This window comes from Lissotriton vulgaris, chromosome 11, assembly GCF_964263255.1.
Source record: "Lissotriton vulgaris chromosome 11, aLisVul1.2, whole genome shotgun sequence".
In the NCBI taxonomy this organism is placed as follows: Eukaryota; Metazoa; Chordata; class Amphibia; order Caudata; family Salamandridae; genus Lissotriton; species Lissotriton vulgaris.
In genome coordinates, this window is record NC_141699.1 from 128,207,953 (window position 1) to 128,227,239 (window position 19,287).

Here is a 19,287-nt window from a genome sequence, read left to right on the forward strand (position 1 = left end):
CCGTTTTGTGAAGATATGTTGGCCCCCATAGATTTGTATGAAACGGAGGAAACTGTATTGACTTGTCTTTTCCTAATCCAGTGAACCATTTCCGGGTTACGAGAAGCGCCCGCTGCTCCAGTCTCTTAAGTGTGTGACGCATGGCTCTGAAATGAGCACCAGCTGCTTTGTGATAATTGAATTCATTTTGAACCTCTTGCTGATTGAAACACTTGGTGTTCTGTCTTTTTTTATTGGGATACGCAGTGCACTGAGTCACTCGACGTCCCTACTAGTATGGGTGTTGCAGTTCCTGAATTTTTTTTTTACAAACCACTGAAATCAAGTAGTCCAACCCGAAAGGGTCATTTAAAGTGAACCAAAATTAGAGTGTGTTCATTTGTTAACCCATGTGGTTCCTTTGACATGTAACCACACAGCACTGCCACCCTATTAAGTAGTACTTTATAGTTTTTTATTTAAAAAAAAACAAAAAACTTTTTCTCAGTTGTTGATTTGGCCAGGTGCTCTGATGTCACTGTGGTACGCTTATGTTTGGTTCTCACCGAAGACCCTCCTGTAAGCGCATCCACAAGAAGTCGTCTCTGTGGGCTGTAAGGTCAGTTGATAGAGCATTACCGTAACACACCAAGTTTATGAATGATTTGTAGTGTCGAAATGTCCATTTTGTCATTGTTACTTGCATTTGGAATGTTTCGGCGTAGTGTCCGTACACACCTGGTGCAAGTGACTATGGTGTCTTGCCTCCTGGTCGCCATGATGGGCTAGGGAGCGCCGCAATTAAAGCAGTGTTCTTTTCAAAGCAGCCTTAAAAAAAGTCTACTTGCCCATGGTTAAAAAAAGACCTGCAGTGCCCAGATTGGATATTTGATTGGCATATCTCTCTACCCTCCCCAGCAGAAGACCCTATCACGAGCAGTGTGAACCGCAATGAACTCTCGTCTCCAAAGGTCAACTCTTTCTACCTTACCCTTACAGATCATCGAATCTCTTTTCTCTAAGTTGTGACGAAAGCCTCAACGACAAGTCCCAGAAATCCATGTGCCCAAATCGGAAGTGGTTCCATCTCATCGTCCTTCAAGGTCATATGCCTCGGTCACACGTGCACAGAAACCTCCAATACCCTTATAATTAAAGGGAACACTATGTGCTCAGACACTCTATTCGTTCGTCCAAACAAAACCTACCCTAGAACACCCCCAACACGTTGTAGTTCGAAAAGAGAGGGCCTTCACCTTCCAAGCTCATCTTCTATGAACTAAACTGCTCGTTAACATCCAAAGAGTTATGTCAAAGTGTACTTGGACAGCAATGCTGAACAAGCCCCCTCGCTTGGGATACATTTCAGGGATTTTGTAAGAGAAGGGCCGGATTCCTGGTTCAGGCTGTTGAGTACAGGAGTAGTCTTTGTTGTTGCCTCTCCTTCATAGAATCAAGGCTCCTTGAAGTGTCTGGAGGTCCTGCAAGAAAAGGAGGCACTTTATCTTTAAATGAATCCTCAAGTCACCTCCTCGGCTTTCCATGCACACAATGTTAGTCTACAGCTCCTTGAAAATATTCAGTTACTCCGTCTATTTATTTGCGTATTAACCCAAGGCTAGTCAAAATCTACCCATGCTGGTTGAGGTTAATGGTAGATTTTACTAGCCAGCAGTTGAACATGTTACTGAGTTGGTAAAAAAGACTCATTTACAAGGCTGGTTGGAGTTACTGCTCAGTTATTGCAAACAGGTCGTTGCATATAAATCTTTTTAAGGTCAGGCCTTTGAGAAGCTTTAGCTGCGTCACCAGACTATTGTTTTTCCAAAACAACCATACATACTACAGATACATGGAGGGATTTTGGAAAGAGGGCTTCAGTCACTGGTCTGTTAAATTGTCATTCACAGCTTGCTTCCGCCCACTGCTCCATTTATCACGGGGCAGAGAGTCCACCCACTTGACTCATTGGCTCTCTTCACTTTGAGTGACTGCACAAAGTCTGCACAAATTGTTCATGACATCCTAAAAATAGTTCCTTTCATTCCAGTTTGAAAGCTGGTTCAAATTGAGGTTTTTAAAAAAACTTTTCTTTTCATATTAACATTAAATATTGGTTATTTATTTTACTGGCATTTTGGGTGCCTATTTAGTGATCTATTTTGGTCTATATTTAATGTTGCTGTTGCGGATTGCTAGAGTGGCATTGCAATAAAATCGCTGCCTACAATTTTATTGCTTGGTTCAGTGGTGATTCATTGTGGTCTCCATCACAAATTATAATAATAAAATACATAGGTCAATTAAACGGCTTTTTATTTATTAACATATGCAAAAGAAACAGTTGATGGACGGAATGCTGGACAATGCAAACATTCGCCCCTATTCACAAGGATCTGGGTTTAATCCATCATTCATTTTCTCACCACACTCCTCCAGTTTGGACCCAGCCATATGCAAATCAGTCTTGACCCTGTTCCTTGTGGGAACAGTCCAGCCAAAGTGCCAAGCATGTCCTCCCTGGACCGGAAACAAGCATCCTAGGACTGGTTTCAGGGCATCACCCTTAATCAGCCAGGCTAGCTTGAATCCAGTGGTGTAGTGAGCACGGGACCCACATCTGGGCATACCCTTCCCACTTAGAGTGACATATGCAAAGAAACAGTTGATGGACAGAATGCTGGACAATGCAAACATTCACCCCACTCACAAGGATGTGGGTTTAATCCACCATTCTTTTGGTCACCACACCACCCCAGTTTGGACCCAGCCATATATAAATCAGTCTTGACCCTGTTCGTTGTGGGAACAGTCCAGCCCAAACTGCTAAGCCAGATACTCCCTGGACCGGAAACAATCATCTATCAATGTATCTTTTTTGCATTTTATTTATTAACATCACTAGTAGTGAAGAGGCTTCAGTGATTGGTTTGTAAATGTAATTGTTTTATTGCAAACATACTGTGACCACGTTTAGGTGTTGGCATTATTAATTCTTTGTTCTTTTTCATTTATGTGGCTTATGCTTGCAATGCCTTACATAATATATATATATTGACCAAATTGCTAAGACCAGACCTGCTGACTTTGCAAATGCTTGTTTTATTTTACACAGTGGAGCCTAGAATTCCATATCCTGCCTCTGTGGTATTTGCTTTGCCTAGAGGGACCTGCGCTCCCCAGGCTTCTGTTTGCACTCTGCGCTGTGCCAACATTCAGACAGGTTGGTTCAGAATGCACCGCCTTCACCCCGGCAGATCGAACAATCCCTGCTTGTTTGATGGCGGTCGTTCAGTCCCGCTCTTCACAATAGGTACATTCCAGTCTGGCCGGTGCAGACTGACGTCTTTACTCACCACATGCAAGGCATAAACTTTACACCGTCCCAGGGCAGGCTGCCCGGCTCTCCCTGCCCGTCACTCAATCCACAGCCTTGCATCGTTTATGTTCCATTGCACTGCCCGAGGACCCCTGATGGACTGGAAGAAGGATGGAACACACCTCCCTTATACAGTAAAAAAGCACGGGTAGTAAAGGAAATACAAAAAAAATCTCCTACACAAGCTGAAAAGACTAGCTGTTGCAGGTGCACAAGGGGAAAAAGTTTAAAACAGACAAAGAAAACCCCAGACGCACAGCGGTGCAAAAAGCTAAAAATCTGTTGTTCCTGGCGGGGTACCATAGTGTTCCTTCAGTAATGGCTAGTGACTGTTCTTAATATTTATTCTTCCCTCTCATCCTTCTGGCCTTTGGGCCCCTCCTTCTGGCCCTTGGGCCCCTCCTTCTGGCCTTTAGGCCCCACCTTGGCCTACACGCACCTCCTTCTAGCCTATGTACCCCTCCTTTTAGCCTTTGTGCCCCTCCTTTTAGCCCACGTGTCCCTCCTTTTAGCCCACGTGTCCCTCCTTTTAGCCCACGTGTCCCTCCTTTTAGCCCATGTGCCCCTCCTTTTTGCCTTCAGGACATTCCTTCTTACCTTCATTACCCTTGTATGGTCTCTGCTTCCTTCCCTCCATCCAGGGCTTAATTTGTAAAATATTAAGTGCCAGGGCTCTGACCAGGAGGCCACTGCAGCTTCCACCACTGATCGCCCCTGTCATCGCTCCAAAAACAACTACTAACCATCTCTTTCACCTACAAGTGCGACAGTTCAGATTATTCCAGGTCTCCAAAGTGAAAGGAATGGCTGGGGAGGCAGGCATTAGCACTATTTTAATGTATATTGTATTCCTAAACAACAATTGTTCTGCTCATCTCTAAATTAGATGAGCAGCACCACCATGAGGTAGACTGTTCTACGCATGGTGTTAAAAATTAGGTGCCAGTGCCGAGCCCCGGAAACAAATTAAGTGCCGGTGCTTAGCACCGGAAAGCACCGGCTCAAATTAGGCACTGCCGCCATCTTCCTCTACCTGACCACCAATGCCCTTACTGATCTATACATTTCTCTTGTGATTCCCATGCCCTCTTTACCAAAGCATCCTTTTTTAACTCCATGCCCCTATACCAGGCCACCACATGCTTCCTGATCTCTCTCCTCTTCCTGATCTCTAGATCCTCTTTTTCTAAGAACTCCTCTTGTCTCTCATGCCCTTCTTGAACTAAGCACTCTCCTTGTGATCTCTGCCCCCCACCTTGCGATCTTTGTGGAAGAGGTGTGGCGCAGCGGCCAGGGTGCCTGACTCCGGCTCACGGGGTTCACGGTTCGATCCCCGGCGCCGGCAGCAGGTCAGCCCAGCACCATGTGACTCTGGGCAATAGCTCGCTTAATCTTCCTGAGGGCCTCAGCGCCGGGAAACCACTTCGGAGGTAGCTGTGCACTTTAAAAATTCAAGATTATTATTATTGTCTACCTTCTGATCTTTACCTTCTGTTTGCCACCCCTCCCCCGATCACCGCTGCCCTTCCCAACAAATTGTTACCACCCCCCTCCCAATTGTTGCCACCCCCCTCCCAATCGTTGCCAGTCCTCCTTCTGATCATCATTTCTTTCCTCCTGGTCCTCTCAGCATCTCGCTCCAATTCTTCGGTGCTTCTGTGGGAAACTTTAGCTCAGAACTGCTAACAGACTTTTGGAGGTGCCCAGCATTGATGTGGGCAACAGAATACAAGATCAGGTGTGAGTGTGGCTAAGCAGTGATTTAGAGTGTGAAAATGTGCTGTTGAGTTTCAGGTAAATGACCCAGCACTCGCACAGACCCAACCGATCCAACACAACATTTGGAAAGGTACGCAAGACAACTTGATATGACCCAAATATCTCTCTTGGGCCGTCTGTGGCATTACTACTTGCCAAATGACATCAAAAGAGTAGAGAAGGAGGGCCTGAAAAGAGTAGATGACATTTGCAGACCTAGAATGCCCTCTTAAGGTGGGCAGACAGGATGCAGCTGCAAAACTCTGCTGGCAGTCTTTGCTGCTGCTGGTGGTGCTGGAGAAGCTCTAGAAGATTTCAAGCAACACAACTACCAAGGTAACAAGGATGGAGAAGACATCAGGCCTATTGCGAGAGGAGGAGATGCAAGGGGGTAAGACAATCCCTTCGCTATCCTTCTGAATCCAAGTAACTGACTAACCTACCCACCACTCAAATTTCTTTCATATTTCAGTATACTAATTCAGCACTAATAATTCTTGGGTTCCGGAGTAGCGTGCTACTCTCCGAAAAAGCGCTTCGGCATCTCGTATGGGGTAGTAAGCGCTATATAAATGCAATTACAATACAATACAGAAGGGGTACTTCTTATTTGCAAGACTTGGAGAGAGCGAAGGTGCAAGAGGTTCCACAGTTGTGTGGCTTGCTTGATGTCCAATTGGAGTCTGAAGTTGAATTAGAAAATGTTGAGAGACAGAGGCCAGCCTCTGAACACTGCAGTTTGACCGGAGAAAATGTTGAGAGACAGAGGCCAGCCTCTGAACACTGCAGTTTGACCGGAGAAAATGTTGAGAGACAGAGGCCAGCCTCTGAACACTGCAGTTTGACCGGAGAGCAAAAGTGTTGAGTAAGTGGTTCAACAATATTGGACTACACTGGTCCTGCTTTATCTCAAGGTGCCGAAGAAGTAAGCTCTGAAAAAGATGCAGTCATCGACGAAAGATGCAGGGCGTTCAGAGGAGACCGACTGCTAACATTTCCAGGTCCCAGAGGAGAAACCTGCTCCGATGACGTAAATTACAAGGACATCGAAGAGAGCTGCTAACTCTAAAAGTTGAGACTTCTGTCGTACAACCCGCTAGCTTACATCTTGACTACGTGGCAAACACCCGCAGGAGGAGGCTTCCCAGGTGCTGCTGAAGCAGCTCAAAGTAGAGGGTCAGATGGGTGTTCGTGTCCTCTTCCATTAAATCATGGATCTTTCAAGGTAAAGGCTCATTCCAGAGAAAAGTAAAAGCTTGACCTGCCAGCCAATCTCACTTCATCAGTAACCAGGGTTCTGGGATGTTTCTCTGTTTCATGGCGTCTGGTTGGACTGTTTTAGAAAACCTATTGTGACATCATTCACCAGATGGCCCCTTTTAAGGACATTTGGGGGCACCGGAGCCTCTTTGATGCCATACCAGACAGGTTGGGAAGGAGGAAAGATCCAGTTGAGTTGTTGAGAAGTCTTTCTTGTGGTTCACTTTCTCTCCGCATTAAACCGGGAGCGAACATGAGCAGCAGAATAAAGGTGGCGTTCAACAAAAGTGTGTGGGCGTTAACACCTAAACTACCGCATCAGAGGTGTGATTAAGAGCTTACATACAGTGTGACTCGATGCTGTTTACTCTATTGTACCTTGAACAGGTTCTTTCTCTCTCAATGATAAAAAGATACAAAGTAATAAGTATTTCCAGGTAAATCTTTGTTACCTTTGTGAAATGTGATTGACTTCTTGCCCAGGTGAGCAGGCTTAAGGCGCACTCGCACGCAGTATGCAGGCATGCTGCTGCCAGTGACATCAAGCTGGCACCTCTAGCTGCCAATAAATTCACACCTTAATTACACATCAGTGCCTAGAAGCCCTTAGTTCGATGCTTGCTCGAAGGCCGTCATTTGTTACTGTGTGTTAGAGGTGGGCGAGCCACGAAATTAACGGAGAACTGAGCCAAGGGTCTGTCTTGGCTTTAACAGTCAGTGCAGCAGCTGAGCCCTGAACATTTTTTGCACCTAAATAATGCAACAAACATTGTATACAAATATAAGAAAGCCACTTCAAAATTCAAACAACTACATTTCATTAACACACAGAAGTATTTCACCTTAGTGCATCAGGTTATATCACTGATTTGAAAGCCATTTATTAAAAGGGATAGTTTTAAAACATGCACCTGGATATATTCATGCCCCCGATCCGGATGACAATGATACTGGTGCCCTAAGAGTCAAGTCACTTCTCATTTGCTCCCTGTCTGTAGCCTTGGTTCTTATTGTCATGATGCAACGCTGTAGAGTATTAAATGAAACACAGGAGGTGTTTTGTAGACAGCACATCCTGAACCAGCTCACGCATTTGAGGGCGTTCTCACAAGAGACCAAGAAAAGGTGGCTCTGTGAAATAAAATATTTGTCAAGGATCACACAATTTGACAAAGGAGGAAGCTGGGATTGAAGCCAGTTTTTTTCCACCTTGTGCGGTTTATCCTCTAAACCGGTATCTCTGTCTTCAGCATGTTTTTTATCATATGCACTGCCTTGTGTTTAATTCTTGGTGCATCCGTTTTCAGTGTGGGGAGTGGGCATAAGCCACACGAGGGCTCGGCTCGTTTTGAGCGGGAGAATGATATAGAACTTCTAGCAGAGCCAGGCATCTGGCTCGAGCTTTCATTGGCTCACCTACCTCTAGTGTGTGTCTTACAGAATAGTACACATGGAGTGCATAGCCATCCGGGGACATGTTAAAAAGAATATTGTTTATGAAATACTACTATATAAAATGTCCACTGCGAAGAATTGTCAAAATCAAACATTGTAATTAGAACTAAACACAACAGTAATGAAAATTTAGCTCTTCATTCTTTTTTTTAAATTGCATTTCATCCAACCCTGCCTCTCATAGCCTTAACTCAGACCTACATTAATCCTTAACCTTGCATATAAACTAACCCCAGTACTAACTCCAGCCTTTAACCTTACTCTAATAGTGACCTTTTCACAGCCCTTAATATTTTAAAACCTTTACACCTTCATGGTTGTTGCAGTTGTTTTACTGATAATAAAGGGCAATATATTTTTACTGTAGTGACCTCAAAATGTGTTTTTAATCCTTTTTTTGTGCGATCCATTTATCAGTGAGGATAACTGAAATAAAAAATATACCCCTCTCCAGAGAGCATGAAAAAGTTAATGTCACTCCATTATTAAGCCTCAACAAGTAGAAAATGATTCTTAAGGTAACATTGGGATTCAGGGAGATGGTGCCAAATGGATCGCATCCTTCCTCACATGACGAACCCAGAGCTTCTGCCCGCCACCCTTCCCGTTGGAACCCTAGAACGTCATCTGCGACATCCCGCAAGGTTCAGCTCTCATCCCCACCCTGTTCAACACCTCATGACGCCCCTGGCCAACATCGTTAGAACCCACGGCCTCAGCATCATTTCCTACGCAGACAACTCCCAGCTCCTCTCTCTCTCAAAAGGCCCCTCCACCACCAGGACAAAGATCCACAACTGCATGACGAGCATCACCGAATGGATGAAGACCAACTGCCAGAAGCTCAACATGGACAAGACTGAATGAAGTGCTGATCTTTGGAAATGACACCTCCCTGAGGAACGACACATGGTGGCCTTCCGAACTCAGACCCACACCCATGCCTGCAACCTTGGCATAATCTCGTATACGGCAAACACACCATGAAACTCCAGATCAACGCAGTCGCCTCCACTTGCTTCCACAGCCTTGCATGCTCCGAAAGATCTTCAGATGGCTTCCCATCGACACCAGGAAAGCCGTCACCCAAGCCCTAGTCACCAGCCGACTCGACTATGGCAACAGATTCTATGCAGGAATCGCCACCCAACTCCTGAAGCGACTCCAGACGATACAGAACTCCGCTGGCAGGGTCATCCTCAACCAGACCCACAACACCCCCCACCTCAGGAACCCCATCCAGAAAAGGTGCCAATTCAAGATGCTGATACACATCTACAAGGTCCTTCACAACTAAAGACCAGCATGCATCAACCACCATCTGAACTACCACCAACCCTCCAGACACCTGCGCTCCGCCTCCCTCGCACACACTCCCAGCATCCGTTGAAGCCACAACGGAGGACACTCCTTCTCCTACCTCACCAAGCCCAGAACAGCCTTCCCCTCCACCTCTGAACAGCTTCCTCTCACTGAATTCAGACAGGGACCCGAGACCTGGCTCTTTCACTGATCACAACAGGCTCCCAGTGCCTGGATTCCCCCATGGGTGATTAGCCGCGCTCTACAAACCCGATTGTTTGACATATATATTTGTCTTAATGCAGAACAGTGCTGCAGTGATCAATGGAAGTGCAAACTACCCCTCAAAAGTGTGGATGACTTGAAAACCAAGTGGGAAAAGTGATCAACATGCAACTAATGATATCTGTGTGCATAGTGATTTTTCCTGTTAGGTCAGCTTAAGCTATTCCGGCCCATTGTCCAAAAATGTGATCAGAATAGGTAGTCTAAATAGGGAGATTATTCACCGTTTCGATCCACATAATAAATACAGAAATCCTCATCGGAACACAAAGGTCAGGAGATGCTTTGGGTAGGACCCCGACGTTTGTATTGATTCTTGTATTGCACTAGGCTAGGGCAATGGACTAGATTTATGGTTTGTTAGTAGAGCTGCACAAGGATACTTTTGCTGCAGTAGCGGGTGGCGCTATGGGCGGTTGATTGGAACTGACGTGCATTAGCAGTTGTGAGGAAGTAACGTATTCAGTTTAACACCTTGGCTGCTGCCCCGATTCCCCTCCGGTGCTGGACATCCCTTTACTGGGTGTGGTCATGAAGGAACCATTCCGTCATCAGCACAGCTCAACCGTGACTGATGACGGAATGGTCACCAGCATCGAAGGGGTTAAATGTAGCCAGTAAGTTCAGGTTGAGATGCATTGTCGCTGGTAAGAGCTTTATTCTGCAGCCTAAAGTTCACCAATCATTTAGCCTCCTCACTATGCATCGTCCGTCATTGATTGGAGTTACCGTCTGCAGCTATAGCCCTTTGCTTTGGCCAGGCTTACAGTGCATCAACATCTGTACGGTCACAGTTTGGTAGCATTTCGAGGTGCTGGTCGGTGCATGTGTTGCAGGTAGTCCCCAATGAGTGTTCCATGGTGGGTAGTTATATAACCTTCCATCTGATCTGGGTGCATGAACTTTGGCAGTGGTTCTGGGTCAGAAGGTGGGTGAGGTGTTGTCTGGTGTGAGTTTACAGATATTCCAAGTAAAGAGCTCAGATAGAAGCCGGACTGGGAACCCACAGCAGCCCTGGACATTTTGACGGACCAGCCCCCCTGCTGCTTTTGTAACTGGGGACCAATATTCCAGTACCGCTGCAAAACCGGCCTCCAGTAGCAAAAACAGCCCCCACCGCTGCAAAATCAGCATCCACCCTTCCAGCCTCCCGGGGAAACGCCCGATGCCCGCTATGGCCAGTCTGGCCCTGGAGTTTGTGCATTGGATACTTCCTCTGAAGCCACCTTGCCAATCTTTGGGTCATCTGCATGTGTGATCTTGGGCTAATGTCGTGTCTGTTTGTATCAGTATGGTTCGTGTTCGTGGTTGTTGTATTCTTCTGTCGTGTTTTCGATGAGTTTGGGTTGTTTGTACATCTCAGTGCTGTGCTAAAGGTATGGGTGGGTTCATTGGCAGAGTTATGTGTAGATCTCGACACTAGAGTAGTGACGAAAAGTAAACGGGGACCTTATTGCTTTCCTAGTGTTGTGTGTTGGCACTAGTGCTGCAGTAGGGACCCGAGTGCACAATACTCGGGTGTGTTGACAGAAGTGCGTGTGCCCAGGATTGGGTTTGTTGCTGGCACTTCTGCAGTACAGAGGGAGTGCGTGACCAGAGCTGACTGCGAGCCCTAGTACTGCCGTAGAGCGAAGAAGCAGAGGTGCATTATGCATAAATGTCATTTCATGCGCACTATTACTCGCACCGGGTCTATTCTTGGCAGGCGAAGACGCAATTCTTCTTGTGTGATCTTGCGCACCCCGCCTGTATTAGCCTCTTACTTTCTCCGCTTCCTCCCTGACTCTGCGAGGGCTTAGTGCCCTGCACTTACCGTAAGTGAATAAGCACCCCTTCCCCGTGCCTGAATCACTGTGTTTACGAGCGGCCTTCCAAATTGCTGCATTAAAGTGGCTAAATTGACCCGTGCGCGCGGCGTCCTGCACGCTGACCATCGCTGATGACTCAACCGCGCAGCGCCGCCGCGCGTGACCTGAGGCGGGAACCTGCTGTGGCACGTGCGCAGGTCCCCTGCATTTAGCGCGCGCCGAGGCATGACAGTTCCGCGTGCTGCCGCCGTTCTTCCGGGAGTCGAAGCGAAGCCCACGCTAATGCATGCTTGTTAGTTGGTTTCGCAGTTTTCCTTAAATGTCAGCCGTACATTTACGCACTTTTCTTATTTATTTCAGCCCTTATACAACCAACCCTCGGACACCAAACAGTATCATGAAAACATCAAAATGTAAGTATAATGCAAAAAACGTATCTTGAATGTCAGGAGAGGCATTAGTTGGGTACATCCAGTGCCCTGTTGGTCTAGTGATTGCTGCATGTTCTTGCCAAGGGGAATAAACATTTATTTAATGGATTATTTGGAACCAACAAGCTTGTGTCATATTCTACCGAAACTCAAGCAAGCGTATATAAACTAGACACACAATTGCGTACTTGGGGAAATCAAACAGAAGTGTGTGTAAACTCGTGCTCTTATGCAAAATTGTCGCAATGCTTCTGCTGTTCTGTACTCTTTTCTCGCCTCCTCACTTCAGTATCCCGACCAAGCACTAGGGATCTTTTGTCTAAAACACACACACATTCCACTTCCTATATCCTACTGTAACTGCTAGAAGTCAAGCCCTGGTGGATTTTGGCCTCGTTGCCTGATTGGCATAAAGATGTCAGCCAAGTAACCCAAATCACCGACCGGAAAACCCAGGTGGTCTGTTGCTCAGCTAAACCTGCCGACCTCCTGAGTCAAACGTGCGAGAGTGATCCTATTAGGTGACCTGAGTGTGAACACTTTTTGAAAAGTGATATGTTTGAAAAGCAGGTGACCCTATTATTGTTTGTCAGGAGGGTGAATAGAAGTGAAAAGGTGACAGCCCGCCACATTCGAGTGATTTTGACAGGTATGAACTAAGAAGGCGCCTAATGTGCCACTGTAAACTACTGTTCAACTCTTTAAATGGAGCTTTGCCTTATGGAACCAATATTGATGAAGAGTCACAACTCCTAGTCGTTCCCCGCCCCCCAAGAGGCTACTTCTGTGTAGATCCCAAAGGGCGGTGGGGTTTGAGAGCAGACTTACGTTGCTTTACCTTATGATGTTTCGTATATTTTCTTTGCATAGCAGTGATGGCTAAAGGTCTGCACTCTGGATCTGGTGGGCCTCTAGTGTTGAACTAACTCTGATCCTTCCAAGGATAAATCTTCTATTTGAAATGTTTTAAAGTCTCCAAATTCGCCTTACCACTTATGTGGGTGCACAGGTGATTAATGCACATCGTCTCACATCTGTCATTTTCAGGTTTACGTTGAAGAAATGCACATTAAAAACCATCAAAATGCTACACTCACTATTCCAAGGCAAAACCCGCAAGATGTCTGAGGATGGCATGTCTCATGTATCCCACAAAGGACATAGTATGTCCCATCAAATTGAATCCTATTGCTGTGTTATTCCTACTGTAAAAATAAATGTAAACCACTCCCAAGAAGCATCTCATCTTGAGCTGCGCCAATAAGAATCTTATAATATATAACTTAGATTTAAAGGGCTTAAAATGTGAATATTAACCCATTGTCTATGAAGAGAGCTACATCAGGGGAAGAAACACTTTCCTTGCGGAGAGCATTGTAACACACAGAACTACTCTTTCTATACATAGAACGCAACATTAGAGGCAAAACCACTCTTTGGAGCGCAGTGGCAGGGACCAAAACACAATTTCTCTACATAGAGAATGTCAGGGATAAAACCTCTATGAATGTAGAGGCCGTATTAGGGACAAAACCATGGTTTCTCTTTGTAGAGTTATTCTGTACGTCGAGCACAGCAATAGGTCCACGTCCAATTTTTCTGTTGCAGAGAGCACCATCAGAGGCAATACTAGATGCAGCCCCAAAAAGGAATATCACTTGCAATGGATAACATAAATCCATGGACATAAAAAAGAAAATCGTACATGTTTATGTGGTCAAGATGTCCCACAAGAGCAGCAATTCTGTAGTGTGATCCTAGTTTGAATTTATGAATATCGTTCACCCGGGACTGCTGAACTGTCTTGCAAAAACAGAGGTCAGGTTGCTGCACCCCAGCCTCTCTTTGGGTCTTGCATGTATGACTGATCCCCTCTAACCTTGTTTTAGATTCTGGTACCAAAAGACGTTCATGTCAAGGTTCTTAGTGGGGGCTCTTTTCGCTCGGTTCTTTAAAGAATGAATTCTCCTAGGCTCATTCTCGCTCTGTCTTCAGGGCCTCTGGGCCCCTCCTCACAGTACTTAATTTCAGGAGACCAATTTAAGGGTGGCTGTTTCTTCTCTGTGCTGGACCCCACAATATGCATTAGGAAAGAGGTCAGTTGTGGTCTGTGGGGTGTGAGGACAGCTGGTGTGGGGGGTTCACAACATTTCTGAGTACTGTGGCCTATTGGAAAAAAAAGAAGCCGAGGTGAGATGGATATCTTATTTATTTTGGTGTTTTGTATTGTATTATGTAGGGCTTTCCATACTCATTGCCTAGCATAAGGTATTTTCTAAGGATGTCCAGTTGAATTATTTGCATAACACTTCATTCCACTGGCCAGGTTGACTAGCACTCAGATTGGCATTGGGTTCCTTGACACCCTTCGGAGTGCATGGTTAAAAGGATGTTTTTGTGGTTTGGTTTTTAAAGGACTTGTTTTTTTTTAGTTTTTTTAAAAAAAACCTTTATTTACAGTTGCAATAATACATTTGCGGGCCTACAACCACAGGGGTCGGCCGTCGCTAAAACGAGACAGTAGCATAATATTACACTGATACACAGCTCTTCAGCTGACAACCCGGGGGTCCGGCAGCGATTCAGCATATTGTTCTTGAAAGCAGATGATATTGCACAGGATGCAATTAAGGTTTTACATTTTAAACATATATAAATAAACAATAAAAACAAACCAAAAGAAAAGCGAGGCAAAAAAGACTATATGGTGAGTGTCCTTCCCAAGAGGGGAAGAGCTGTATCAATAGAAATATATGCAAATGTCAGTAGATGAAGCCATGGGAAGGGGGGAGGGGGGCCGGGAGCAGGCGATCACAACATCAGCAAGAATCTACACAGTACAAGGAATGTTGGGCTATGGGGACTGCGACATTTCCGGGATATCTACAAAAGGAGTACAGTTCTCCCCACGATATAGGTTCCACTGATTCCATATTCTCCCCCACTTCTTGGGTCTGCCACGTGTGACATACAGATTTTTCCCTAAACATGCACCAATCCATGTTTTATTTCCAAGCTGAGATCGTAGGTGCTCTTTGAGACCCCCACAGTTACGCTATGTCCCTTTTAGCCACCATATTCCCAAGGGTAGCCCATTGCGTCTGTGCCACATTATAATCATTTGGTTCCCACACATTCAGTAAACCGCGTTGGGCTTCAGGCAACAACGAGACTCCCGTAACTTTTTCCATGACAGCATGCACACGATTCCAAAATAACACCACATCCGGGCACTCCCATATGATATGGAGGAAGGTACCCATCCTACCATACCCACGCTTACACAACCCGTCCACAGAATAACCCATACACAGCAGCCGGGGATCTGTTATATAGATACGGTGTAGGATCTTCAATTGCACCAGCCGGAGACGGGCCGGAGTGTCAATTTCGCTAGGGCAATGCGAGGACGCCCGCCCCATATCAGATGCCTCTGCAGGCTCTCTATCTCGCGAAAATAGCTGGCAGGTACGAGGTCGAGCGTATTTTGGAGAGCATATAAAAATTGGGGCAGGGACATCATCTTGAATAAAGCCGCCCTCCCAACCGGGGACAACGGCAGGCCACACCAAGCCGCTATGTCGGATTTAAGCCTAAGAAGCGGAGGAAGCAGGTTGCGTTCATACCGAACCGCAGGGTCCAGCGATATGTAAATCCCCAAGTATTTAAAGCCAGTTTGTGATATCTGTATCGGGCAGATACGCGGCAAGGGTGGTACCTCCCCAGTGAGCGAGTAAACACTAGATTTAGCCCAGTTAATCACTAGGCCGGAGTTCTTTCCAAATGAGCTAAGTACATCAAACAGTACCCCCAGTGACTTCCGAAGGGAAGTGAGGTATAGGAGGATATCGTCCGCATATAATGATATGCGGTCTTCAAAGTCGGGGTCCATCTAATGCCTTTAAGCGACGGTTCCCACCGCAGCCAAGCAGCTAGGGGTTCTAAGGCAAGCGCGAAGAGCAGTGGAGATAAAGGGCATCCCTGTCGCGTGCCCCTCCCGAGAACAAAGGATTCCGAGACCCTGCCGTTAACCACCACCTGGGACAGCGGATCCTCGTAAAGGAGTTCGACCCAACCGATGAACCCTGGGCCAAAACCGAACTTCGCGAGAGCCGCCCACAAGTATGGCCATTCCACGGTGTCGAAGGCCACCGTGGCATCCAAGGAGACTAAGATGGCCGCCTCACGTAACGACTCTGCTCTCGCGAGGACGCCATGAAGACGACGCAGGTTCAGCGCGGTATTGCGATGAGGAATTAATCCGGACTGATCCGGGTGTATCAGGTCGCCAATCACCTTTATTAGCCGGTTTGCTAGCAGTTTTGCCAAGACCTTAGGTTCGGCATTCAAAAGTGATATCGGTGCCGCTCGAGTTAGAGACTTTGTCCCTGGTGAAGCCAAGCTCGCTACAGGAGTAGCTGGGAGCCAACGCGCTATTTGGGGGCATTTTCCTGCTGAACCCGGCCGCAGTGGAGGTGAGAGGCGCGGCGAGCGGGACTGCGAGGACCAGCATTCCTCACAACACCGCCAGCTGGTTCCTCTTCCCGCCGCGCCGCGCCCCCTCCCAGTGCCACGCCCCCCTGCCTGGAACGCTTATTACCTCTCGCGGCCCCCGCTTCGCGGGAGCCGCTCGAGTTAGAGACTTTGTCCCTGGTGAAGCCAAGCTCGCTACAGGAGTAGCTGAGAGCCAACGCGCTATTTGGGGGCATTTTCCTGCTGAACCCGGCCGCAGTGGAGGTGAGAGGCGCGGCGAGCGGGACTGCGAGGACCAGCATTCCTCACAACACCGCCAGCTGGTTCCTCTTCCCGCCGCACCGCGCCCCCTCCCAGTGCCACGCCCCCCTGCTATACTTAGGAGCACTTGGGTACGCGCATCGCGGGACGCGCGCGGGGCGATCCCCGGGGTGAAGACCGGGCAAAGAGCGGGCCGTTTTAGGCCGTTAGAGGCCGGCAGAGACCGGACCGGGCCACCCCTCTGACGCTCCCTGCCCCTCAGCCCCTCTCCACTCACTCCATAATGGCGACTAGAACCATTGAGTCGGTCCTTCAGCAGTTAAGAACTCCTTTAACGCAGAGGGATAGGAACTCCTCCCGGCCATCTGGGATCTCTGACCATTCTCCCATTCCGGATAATATGGGAACAGACTCGCAGGAAGCGGGACAGGCTGCCCTGCTAACAGAGCCTGCAAGAAGCGGAGTGGAACAACCTCCAAAAAGGAAAAGGTCCAGGAAACCAAAGAAGGCAAAAAGGGCCAAAGTTGATATAATCGAGCCAAACCAGGATGACAGTACAGACATTTCGGCCTCCCCTGAGCTCATTCTATCAGGGTCTAGGTCGGATCATATGGGCTCTCCAGCTCCTGCGGCCCTACCATTGCACTCGGGCCCATTTATCTTTGGCGGGGCTACTTCTAATAGCACTGATACAATAATTAATTCACTCACAGCCATCATTAAGAATTTGTTAATCCCCATCTCAGCTAAATTGGACGCCATAGAGAGTAGACTCAAGGCGTTGGAAAACAGTCACATAAGGAAAAGCCCTGGGTCAGCTACAAATGCTCCTGTAGCTCCCCGGGATCCATCTGGGAATAGACCGTTGTCTTCTGCACCGTCCCAGGTCTCTAATACGGTACTGCTGAGCACAAACGGTGCGTCTGCTCCTCAGACGCACCCTTTGCCACCTTCAGCGTCTAGGCCCCCTGTCCCGGCACCTAGGAGATCTAAGCCACTTCCTGCACCACAACCAGGGGGAGTAGTGAACTCTACCAATGGCCCCACTGGTGGTATCACTCCCCCCCTTGTTAGGTGCAGGGTGGTCAATCTGCCCCCAGAAGCAGTCCCATACACGGCAATCATGGTGGGAGTACCTGAGTTAACTGGTGATACAAGGGAGCATTAATAGGCCGCTGCCCCCAAACCTGAAAGGCAAGGTTTTGATGGTTAGGAGGATCCCATGGATTGGTCTTACTCCAAAGAATAGGGCAGGGGATTGTATCATTGTAAGTTTCAAAAGCCCACACGTCGCCAACTACATCTGCAATTGGCTCGTAAGGCCTGACAAGTCCAACATTGAATTAGTACCCCTTTCACACTTCTACCCAAATGTTAGCAACACGGAGGTAGGGAGGGAGAAGGGGTGGACCAGAGTAGGCTTTGCTGTAGATGGCTCACGTTATAGACCAAGGCATTACTTACCACCTGCCCAGGCCAATTTTATACATCATAATAGATTTTCCTGTTTAGAACAGGTCGACTGACCACAAACCGGGGAGACTTCTCTTAGCCTTGGGAAGATGGTGGATGAGGTGCAAAGTCGGGTGGGATTGAGTACAGCCCCTGTAACTGAACACGGTCCGTAGGATACCGTTAAAGACCGAACGGTTATCACGGATGATAGTCTGGGTCAACAGGGGCCTCCACTTAACTCCGGGTCTGACCATATCTTGCAACCTGGGGTGGCGGAGTTGGTTGGGCCATCCGCCATCGCGGTTTGCAACACTGCCTCGTCAGACACTAACCCATCCATAGTCATTGCGCAACCTCCTACTGGAGGTCAAGGTACTCTACCACCAGATCCGGGGTTGAGAATTCTCTCCTGGAATGTGGCAGGAATTGCAAATAAGGAAGGCTCACCGGAGTGGGATCACCTAGTAGGTAGCAGTGACATCCTCCTTTTTCAGGAAACATGGGTGAGGGACACCCAAACTAGGAGAGGGTTTGAAATATTTGAAATCCCTGCCAAATGGAGTGGGAGGGGGAGGCCGTCAGGTGGCTTAGCAATCTGGATTGCGAGTCACACTGGGTGCCAGGCGGAACAGGTGCATACGTTCTCGCAGGACATTCAGTGTGTTCGGCTCACATGGCCTGGCAAACCACCGTGGGCTATTGTTAATGTCTACTCGCGACCAGTTGCCGCGCCAAATGAATCACCGACCCTAAACGATCTGTCCTCCTTCTTGGGTCAACTTCCGGGAGACTTCAAGGTGGTGCTGGGAGGAGACTTCAATTGCCACTTTGAACCCCTGGAAGGCCTACTGGAGGGTGCCCTTACGGCCGAGGATGACTACTGGGGGGTCCCACCCTCGTCTTCCCCTCACCCCAAAGCCTGGTCCCCCCTAGCAATACAACTCATGTCCCTTACCCTGAACTACGCACTGAGGGCTTGTAATGGTCGTACCCCTTCCGATACCCCCTCAGTGTGTACTTTCAACAGAAGGGGCCATAAGTCGAGGCTAGATTATATCATGTTAGATATTACACTCTGGCCAAAAGTCCTCGACTTTAGGGTAATAAATAGGTCAGACAGTGACCACAATGCCCTTTGTTTAAATATCCAGTGGCCTCTGCCTCCAGCGGGTACATCCGTAGAAAATGGAGGTGAAGACACGGGGGAATTGCTCCTTACAACAAACAGGCGCCGGGTTAAGTGGGGAAAGCTTGTGAGTTCAGAAGAGGCCATCAACAAGCTATATGAGTTGGCACTCCCAAGGTTCATGGAGGTGGATGTACTTCTAAATGAACCAAGAGCACCAGAATATAATGAGAAACTGGGTAACATACATCAGGATCTAGTGAGGGATTTGGCTGAGGTATTTCACCCGGTGGTGCCAACCCGAAAGAAAAAGAC

The 19,287-nt window shown here is 47.6% G+C and overlaps 1 protein-coding gene across 11 annotated transcripts in view; it reads left to right on the forward strand.

Annotated features, from left to right (window-relative positions):
• Positions 1-19,287, forward strand: part of NCOR2 (nuclear receptor corepressor 2) — a 1,233,371-nt gene that overhangs the window by 526,928 nt on the left and 687,156 nt on the right. For all 11 annotated transcript variants that reach the window (XM_086942885.1, XM_086942883.1, XM_086942892.1 and 8 more), the window contains exon 8: positions 11,587-11,639. In XM_086942885.1, the coding sequence (XP_086799011.1) occupies positions 11,587-11,639 (53 nt within the window). The remainder of the gene's footprint in view (positions 1-11,586; positions 11,640-19,287) is intronic.